Source organism: Trichomycterus rosablanca, chromosome 17 (assembly GCF_030014385.1).
Source record: "Trichomycterus rosablanca isolate fTriRos1 chromosome 17, fTriRos1.hap1, whole genome shotgun sequence".
Lineage (NCBI taxonomy): Eukaryota > Metazoa > Chordata > Actinopteri > Siluriformes > Trichomycteridae > Trichomycterus > Trichomycterus rosablanca.
The window spans coordinates 52,542-62,731 of record NC_086004.1 but is presented as its reverse complement, the minus strand read 5'-3'; the positions used below and the strand labels follow the sequence as shown (position 1 = coordinate 62,731).

At 38.4% G+C, this 10,190-nt stretch overlaps 1 protein-coding gene across 1 annotated transcript; it reads left to right on the top strand.

Moving 5' to 3' along the window:
* The first annotated feature begins 1,096 nt into the window (after window positions 1-1,096).
* b3gnt7 (UDP-GlcNAc:betaGal beta-1,3-N-acetylglucosaminyltransferase 7) lies at window positions 1,097-9,476 on the top strand. Its single transcript, XM_063013068.1, has 2 exons — window positions 1,097-1,185; window positions 7,489-9,476. Coding segments are annotated over exons 1-2 (1,182 nt in total). The 5' UTR covers window positions 1,097-1,183; the 3' UTR covers window positions 8,669-9,476.
* The last annotated feature ends 714 nt before the right edge of the window (window positions 9,477-10,190 follow it).

Here is a 10,190-nt window from a genome sequence, read left to right as displayed (position 1 = left end):
GTCCTGGGACACACAAAGCTCTAGGTCTTTATGTCTTTGCCCTGATCTGTATCCTGCCACAATCTGATTGTCATACTGGTGATTAAGTGTAAAATGGTATTTATGTCAACTAAAAATTAAATCAACATGATATATTCAGCAAAAACTGAAAGTGATGAAATGTCCTGAATTTATGGTGTATTGTATATTTGTACTATGATGAAAATCAACTGTAGTGTGTTTTAATGCTGCTGGTAAAAAGGTACAACCATTTACCCCTTATTTTTATCCATGTAAATGGGGAGCAGCAGTGGGACAGGGGGAAACAGGATGCAGATGCAGTGAGAGGAAACAGAGGGTCAAATAAAAAGGAAGAAAAAATTCCAAACAACAGATGAAATCAGAAGATTAAGTCGATCATGTTTTTATCCATAGGAAATTTCTGCTTGATGTGTGTTAATGTGTTTATTAGGATGTTTTCCAGAATGAATTCTGTCTGGAATGCTAACATGTATGTCAATAACATGTACGTCCATAACATATACATCCATAACATGTATGTCCATAACATGTACGACAATAACTTGGGTTAGGGTTACGGTATTAATGCCCACGTGCCATCACTGTTAATGTTAATAATGTTCCAGTTGAGTTTTAACAACCTCAGACCAGACGACACAGTGGACCGCTGGTAGTGCTGATGTCACACAGCTCCAGGACCTTGGTTTGGACCCTCATGTTTGGTTACTGTCTATGTGGTGTGAGTTTGGTATGTTCTCCCACAGTTCTAAATATAAATATCAAGGCATCAATGAGGCACAGCAGTTAGTGTTAGTGCTGCATAGCTCCAGAATCCTGGCTACTTGGAGTACCTTTGGTCCCTGTATGTGAAAGGTTTGGCATGTTCTCCCTGTGTCTGAATACAAATGCATAAAATGTAAATGAGCTTTTATTAATTGAAAGTGACTGAAAGCAGTCATTAGGTTGTAGATGCAGAACTGGGAGATCTTGTGGGCGGGATCTGCAGATTTTGTGGGCGTGGTTTGGATCGATTGACATGTGAGGAGCTTTAAAAGAGGAACCAGTTCAGCTCAGCCGAGTCTCTGCATCCCAGTCTGGTTCTCACTGGATTTATTGGGTTTATTACATCTATCGGATTTATTGAATTATTTTACAACCCTTTGCATTCACAAACAGCTGGAAAATGTGAGTTTTACTTTCTGTATTTTACAGTGACTTAATCATTACCTTTATTCTTAATTTAAATATAACACATGAATATTTACAATAATTACTCAAATAATAATGTTTTTAACCATATAAAATTGACTGTTATCACTTAAACTGTTTTCTTTAGCTTTATCTCATGTGATGATGAAATACTTTTGTTAAGTATTAAACTCCTGCCAAAGAACACAGTCATTTATTTGCAAATTTTTACTGGATCTTATTTTTGTCTTTTTACTTTTTAGTTGTACAATGACATTTGATGTGTTTGTTTTCCCACACTTAATGCATTATTATGTTTTAATATTAATTATTTATTGAAATAATGGTGTGAAGGTGTGAGAATTTAAAGTTTATATTCAGTATAATTACATTATTGACACATTCTAGTGTTGGGACTAAATTCTCACTCTCCATCTTAGCCATTCCACAGATTCCACCCCAAAAGGCACCCCTCCCCCCCCGTACCCTGAGGCCACTTCAGCACCGTCAGCAGCAACCTTGTCCTTCATCTCCTCTGGCTGTACAGAGTTCAGAACGTTCAGCGAGTGCTACTGATAGCGGCTGCAGAATACAAAACAATGATAACACGTTGTGATGTGTTCAGGGTCCTTGCTATAGCAGATATGATACTGACAACAGTTTGGAGAGTAAGCTTGGACCCAGTATGTCTGAAATGTTTTCTATTCCTGTGTTGATTAGAAATAGAAAGAATAGAACGCATTCAGCATATCAAGTCAACCAGTCTAACCTGTACCACGACAACCTCTGGCTGCCCCTGGGGCTCCTGTGGTTCCTTTAAAGCTAAATTCCTTTAAAGTTAATATTAGATCTCTAGCCAACAAATCATTTTTAGTGAATGACATAATTCTGTCCTACAGTTTAGATTTTCTGTTTCTAACTGAAACATGGTTAGCAGAAGGCAGCAGTGCTACTGTTCTTAATGAAACAGCACCAGCAAACTTCAGTTCTATGAATGTGTGTGGAAGTGGTAGGAAAGGTGGAGGAGTAGCTGCCTTATTTAAAGATGTATTCCAGTGCAAAGAGACTGTGCTTGGCAATTTTATGTCTTTTGAATACCTCTGTTTTATTTTGCAGGGTACTCCCAAAATTTTATTTGTAACCATTTATAAACCTCCAAGATACTCTGCACATTTTATAGATGAATTTGCTGAACTACTGTCAGTTATCTCCACTGAGTACAGCTTTTTCATCATAACTGGGGATTTTAACATCCACTTAGATAATAACAAGGACAATAACACCAAATAACTTTTTGGACTTTTTGACACGTTTGGTCTATTGCAACATGTGAAAGGGCCTACACATACTCGAGGGCACACTCTGGATCTAGTTATTTCTAAAGGTCTTAACATTTCTTCTGTTATGGTCAAGGACTTGGCCCTCTCTGACCATTTTTGTGTCTTCTTTGAAATACTGATCACTCCAGATGCTCAAACTAGCTCTGTTTCTGTTAAGAAAAGGTGCATAAATGAAAGTACTAGTTCTCAGTTTATGGAGGCCATAGCTATGTCACCAACTTTAACTGCAGAGTCAGTTGATGAACTTCTGGATAACTTTAATGTGAAAATATTGACTGTCATGGATGTGGTTGCCCCGGTGAAAGTCATGAAAACGTTGAGCAAACAGAAAGCACCATGGCGTAACACAATGATGGTAATAGCTCTGAAAAAAGAATGCAGGAGAGCTGAACGTAAGTGGAGAAAAACTAAACTTCAAATCCACTATGATCTCTATAAGCAAAGCCTTTGTAGTTTTAACTCTGAGTTATGCAGGGCTAGACAGCTGCACTTCTCTAAGATCATTAACAGGAACATCAACAACACCCGCACTCTATTCAACGTGGTCGACAAGCTTACAAATCCTCCAAAACGGATCACACCAGAACTTCTGTCCACAGAGAAATGTAATGATTTTGCTCATTTCTTCTGTGAAAAAATCAAAACTATTAGACTGACCATCAACACCACTCAGTCAAACGATGAAACCATGCTGCCCCTACAGACACCTAAAAATAACATGACTAGTATGTCACAATTTAATACAATAGACCAAAGCACTCTGGAGAAAACAGTTCAGCATCTTAAATCATCGACATGTTGTCTCGACATGCTGCCATCTGAATTTTTTTAAACTATCTTTAACTCTGTAAAAATTGATTTGCAACAAATAGTTAATGGCTCACTAGTATCAGGCGTTTTCCCAAAGTCACTGAAAACAGCTGCCATTAAGCCACTCCTAAAAAAGAGAACTCTGGATGCGTCTGTGTTAAACAACTACAGGCCGATCTCAAATCTTCCTTTCATAGCTAAGATCATTGAGAAAGTTGTTTACAGTCAAGTCAGCAGTTTTTTGAATTCCAGTGGTTATTTTGACAAATTTCAGTCAGGCTTTCGAGCTCACCACAGCACTGAAACGGCTCTCATAAAAGTGTTAAATGATCTACGGCTGAATACTGACTCGGGTAAAATATCAGTTCTGGTTTTACTGGATCTTAGTGCAGCCTTTGACACTGTAGATCATAGAATACTGCTGGACAGGTTGGAAAACTGGGTTGGACTTTCCGGAACAGTCCTTAATTGGTTCAGGTCCTATTTAGAAGACCGGAGTTACTTCGTCACTATTGGCAACTATGAATCTGACAGGGTGGCTATGACATGTGGAATCCCACAGGGATCAGTTCTTGGACCTCTTCTGTTCAATCTTTATATGCTGCCATTATGCCAAATGCTACAGGCTAACAACATTGATTACCATAGTTATGCAGATGACACACAGATATATCTGGCTCTCTCACCAGATGATTACAGCCCAATAGATTCACTGTGTCAGTGTTTAGAGGACATCAATAACTGGATGAGCCAGAATTTTTTACAGTTAAATAAGGACAAAACAGAGATTGTTGTGTTTGGCAGCAAAGAGAAGAGGATTAGTGTCAGTGAGCACCTCAGTTCCCGGGCTCTAAAAACCAAAGACCAAGTCCGAAATCTTGGCGTTCTAATAGACTCTGATCTCACATTCACCAGCCATATTAAAACCATCACCAAAACAGCCTTCTACCATCTTAGAAATATATCCAAAATCAAGGGTCTAATGTGCCAACAAGACCTAGAGAAGCTGATCCATGCTTTTATCTCCAGTAGGGTGGACTATTGTAATGGTCTCTTAACTGGACTTCCCAAAAAGACCATTAAACAGTTACAGCTCATTCAGAACGCTGCTGCTAGAGTTTTAACTAAGACGAAGAGAACTGAGCACATCACTCCAGTTCTAAAATCTCTACACTGGCTTCCGGTTAGTTACAGAATAGAATTTAAAGTGCTGCTACTGGTCTATAAATCACTGAATGTATTCGGCCCAGAATACATCTCAGAAATGTTTAGAGAATATAAACCCAGTAGATCTCTTAGATCCATGGACTCAGGTCAGCTAGTTGAGCCCAGAGTCCAAACTAAACATGGTGAAGCAGCATTTAGCTGTTGGGCTGCATATAACTGGAACAGACTGCCAGGAGATATTAGATGTTCCTTACATGTAGAAATGTTTAAATCCAGGTTAAAAACTTTACTTTTTTCTTGTGCCTATGATTGAGCTCAAAATCTTTGCTATTACCCTCATTTTACCATATTTATTTTAGTTTTTCATGCTCTTAATAATTCCTTTTATAGAGTAGTGTACATTCTAAATTGTAGGGTATATTTTACTATATTTTCTTTTAGTTTTCATGTTTTAATTGCTTATCTCTCTTGTTTTAATTTCGTATTTCCCAAATTGTAGGGTATATTTTACAATATTTTCTTTTAATTTTTCATGTTCTTAATTTTTTATCTCTCTTGTTTGAATTTCATGCTTTCTTAATTGTAACTAAATGTTTGCAAGAAGTCTTTCTGAGGTTCTAGATCTCAGGAATGTTTTAATGCTTTTAATTAACTTTTTTTCCTTATGTAAAGCACTTTGAATTGCCACTGTGTATGAAAGGTGCTATACAAATAAACTTGCCTTGCCTTGCCTTGACTACACCAAAGTACATATGGGTAGAAGTCTAAATGATTGTGAATTAAGAGTAAATCAGTGATGATTTTTTCTGGAATCTGCTTTAAATTTAATTTTAATTTAGATTTTTATTAAGGAGTAACTAAATCCTCAGACACCTGATCAAATATTTTAAATGAATCAGTTTTGCCAGTGTTATCTCTACTTGACTTTATAGGTTTTTGCATAATTTTAGAAGTAAATTGAAACTTTGTGTTTATTAGGATTTTACACTGCCTTAATAGAATTAGTTTATCACCAGTTATGTTGAGCGTTTTATTCATTTTATTTTTATTTATTTATTAAATGTTTGTTGTAAATGCCTAGAAAAACGTTCTAAGAAACACACACACACACATACACAAACATTTACATTTACACTTTCGGCATTTAGCAGACGCTCTTATCCAGAGCGTCTTACACTAGTGCTTCCATAGTGAACATTTCATTACTCTAGTTTAAGTAACAACAGTCCAAGAACACACATCTGCTAAAACCTGTTAGAACCAAAGTGTTTTGTTTTGTTTTTTTGGTTGGAAATGGAAAAGTGTGTTGGTAAGTAAGTACAAGTCAGCTTAGGTGTTTAGTAAAGAGGTGATGAAAGTTTTTAATCGTTTTTAGATAGCGAGAGACTCATATGTTCGGACAGACAGAGGAAGTTTGTTCCACCATTTGGGTGCCAGTACAGAGAAGAGCCTTGATGCTCGTCTTCCTCTAGTCCTGGGTGGAGGATCAAGTCGAGCAAGACTGGTGGCTCGGAGGTTGCATGGTACAGAACGGGGTTTGATTAGACCACGAAGGTAGCTTGGGGTTGGTCAATTTTTGGCTTTGTAGGCGAGCATTAGTGTTTTAAACTGGATGCGTGCAGCTACAGGAAACCAGTGAAGAGAACGCAGCAGTGGGGTGATGATGTGGCAGCAGTGGGGTGATGATGAGGCAGAAGTGGGGTGATGTGGCAGCAGTGGGGTGATGTGGCAGTGTTTAGGTTGGTTAAAAACCAGGCGAGAAGCTGCATTTTGAATGAGCTGCAAGGGTTTAGTAGTGGACATTGGAGCACCTGCCAGGAGGGAGTTGCAGTAGTCCAACCGTGAGATTAAAAGTGACTGAACCAGAATCTGAGTAGCCTCCATGGAGAGAAATGGTTGAATCTTCCTGATGTTGTAGAGGAGGAACCAGCACAATCTCATCATTCTACGTGAGGAGAGAAGGTCAGCTGGTTATCCAGGACGACACCAAGGCTTCTTACCTTATCAGATGGTCTGATCTGGGAGTCATCAAGAGAGATGACAAGGTCCTAGGTTGAAGACAAACAATATTCCTCCAGGACCAGGGTGCAACATAGAACACAAACACACCCAAGACAATAAACACAGACATGGAGACACAGATCATTGATGTGTCAATCTAGTCGTATCCAATTCCCTTATCAGATTTCACCTCCAAGCCTGACCGAGGAGGGTTGTTACTAAAACACACCTCATGTGACACATGCGTTTCAGAACACTACCAGCATGAGTCAGGTTTATATGGATTATCCCCCGTCTCTGTGCAGCGCCATCAATCAGCCTGCAGAGGGCGTAATTGCAGCAGTTATGAGGAATGTCCTCTGGGACCTCCACCATCAGACCAGCCAATTATTGTCTGTATTGGCACCCAGCTGGCTGATAGCAAAGCTGAAATTCTGACTAGTGGGTCAACACTGGTGGGCAAGCGTGTTTCTGACATTGTTAATGTACCTGTTAATTAATTCACCTGTTGTCTCCTCGTAATGCATTCCAGGTGGGAGTTTTATCTATATTTCACTCCTTTGTTGGCAAACCTGCTTTGAAGTTTGAAAAAGTATTTCTCTTAACCAACAGTGCAAAAAAATATGTACCAGCTCTGCAGTGAGTTTTTTAAATCCTACTTAAAACCTTCTGAGTTCCCTGCTAGTTCCAGGTGCATGCAGCTAAACCTTTTTACATTGTTAAAAATCTTTTAGAGGTATCTAAATATCTAATGCACTGTTAATACTAAACTGACCCCCCAGAAAACACACCGTTCTGGTTAAAGGAAACAAAACTGTCAGGAATATAAATCATTTCTTCCGTACTGGTGAATTTGACTGTTAGATGCAAAAATAAACTCTTATCTGTGAGACAAGCCACAAGTGTATGGAAAACTGTGACTTTTATTATTCAGGTTTTTAAATGATACATACAATAAAATGTTTATGCATTTATTTTTCAGGATTCCAAAGTTTCGGGGGATTTACAAGATGGCGTGTGCAGTGCTGTTTATATTTGTTGTAATGATGAACATGTTTAAAGAAGGAAATACTGACATTAAAGAACTGGAGAGCATTGAGAAGAAATCATTATATAATTGGAAAGAGAATCAGGAAATATCAGATGAGGCACCATTAGCACCAGTGTATGTTCAGGAAGAAACTAGAACATGGGACTGCAGCGCTAACCTGAACGTAACTTTAGAAGAAGATTTCTCTGCTCTAGAGCCAAATGTTCAACAGTTTTTGCTGTACAGACACTGTAGATATTTCCCCATGATTATGAACCATCCAGAAAAGTGTTCTGGAGATGTTTACTTGCTTATTGTCATAAAATCTATCATAACACAGCATGACCGGCGTGAAGTGATCCGGCAGACTTGGGGAAAAGAGCAGGTCATAGATGGCAAGAAAACAAAGACACTCTTTCTTTTAGGAAAGTCATCAAATGAAATGGAAAAAGAGAACCACCAAAAGCTTCTGGAATACGAGGATTACATCTATGGTGACATTCTGCAGTGGGATTTCATGGACACATTTTTTAACCTCACTTTGAAAGAGACCCACTTCCTGAAATGGTTCTTCACTTATTGTGGGAATGTGCAGTACATCTACAAAGGTGATGATGATGTCTTTGTAAGTGTGGGAAACATTCTGGAGTATCTGGAAAGCTGCATGACCGTAAAAGACCTGTTCGCCGGAGATGTTCTCATGAAAGCCAAACCCATCCGACGTAAGACTAACAAGTATTATATTCCAGAAACACTGTATAACAAGACATATTACCCACCATATGCAGGGGGAGGAGGATTTCTAATGGATGGACCACTGGCACGAAAGCTCTACTGGGCATCTGAAACTCTGGATCTGTATCCTATTGATGATGTTTTTCTCGGCATGTGTTTGGAGGTGCTGCATGTCACACCTATTAAACATGACGCATTTAAAACATTTGGCCTCCTAAAGGATAAAAAGAGCAAACTCAACAAAGAGCCATGTTTCTATAAGAGCATGATTGTGGTGCACAAACTTCTTCCTCAAGAACTTCTTGACATGTGGCGCTTGGTAAACAGTGACCTAGTTTGTACCCAGAAAATGAAACCGTTTATTCAAAAAGCAGAAACAGAAGCACAGAATTTATAGTAGAAACTGAGAGTTAAATGTATGAATGTGCAATGGTGCAGCGATAAAATGGTGTCTTCCTAAAATTTTGCTGTGCAACAGTGAAAATAATCACACAATTACAAAAAAATCATGTGTTTACAAAAGTCAATCAGTAAAAGCTCCTTACCTAGCCTCACAGACTCATTTTCTAAGACAAAAAGTTTTTTATGCCGAGTGTGACTGAATTAAGCCTAAAACTGGCTGCAAGAACTTTTATACATCTAACCCTTAAATTAGGAAATGTTCTTATAGAAAATGTTTTAATGTATGTACTGTAACAAATGTGAGAGATTCATGTTTGCTGCATCCTGATGTGGCATCACGTCTGTTTATAAATAACTAAGTTAACAGTTGAATGTTAACAAGACTAATTCAGCTAAAGTCACATTCTGATGTATGTAGCATGTAGCAAACACATTATCTGAAGCAATTATGACCGAGTACAATTTGACCAATTGAAGGTTAAGAGTCTTGCTCAGGGGATCATCAGTAGCAACTTGATGGTGGGGCTTGAACTGGCAATGTTCTGATTATTAGTTCACTACCTTAACTGCTGAGCTACCACTGTCCAGTGGTGCCAAATATACAACATACACTCAAGAAATGATACTGTAATTTCTTTAGAATTTTAATCCATTTACAGCAGGTGGAAAACTGTTATTATATACAAATAAAATAGAATTCTTGCCTATACATTTTAAAAAAGGGACCACTGGCAAAAACTAACTTTGTTTATTGGATCTGAAATGTTTGTAAAACAAGGAAATGAGAAATGTTGTAGTGTGTTTAATGCATATTTTAATAAACTAGGTTTTGACATTTTTGTCTGCATTAGTATGTAATCTAATCTCGACATTCTACAACATTCTCTACTAATAAGTACAGACATGTGTGGCCCTTCTTTCTGATCTCCTGGTACCAGAGACCTTCTAGAGTCTGGGTTGTCTTCTAGTTTTGAATGGGTGAGTGAGAGTTTGTTTAAATTGTGACTGTTGAATGTTTGTTGCTAGGTGCAGTTACACAGTGTTTTTATAATTACAGGTTATTCTGTTTCAACATTTCATTCTTTTTCAAAGACACACACACACTCACACACACACACACACACACACACTCACTTTCTTAACCTCTTATCCAATCAGGGTCACGGAGGGGTGCTGGAGCCTATCCCAGCTTTAGTTTGTTTGTTTGTTTATTAGTATTTTAACATCATGGTTCCTTTCATGACAGGACAGGTAGTTACTGCTTACACAAGATTCATCAATTTAGGTTTAATATCAAACACAGTCATGAACAATTTAGTGTCTCCAGTTCACCTCACTTACACGTCTTTGTACTGTGGGAGAATATCGGAGCACCCAGAGGAAACCCACGCAGACACGGGGAGAACATGACCTTCTTGCTGTGAGGTACAATGCTAGCCATCCCAGCTTTTCAATGGGCGCAAGGCACACAGAAACACACTGGATGGGGCGCCAGTTTATCACAGGGCAGACACACA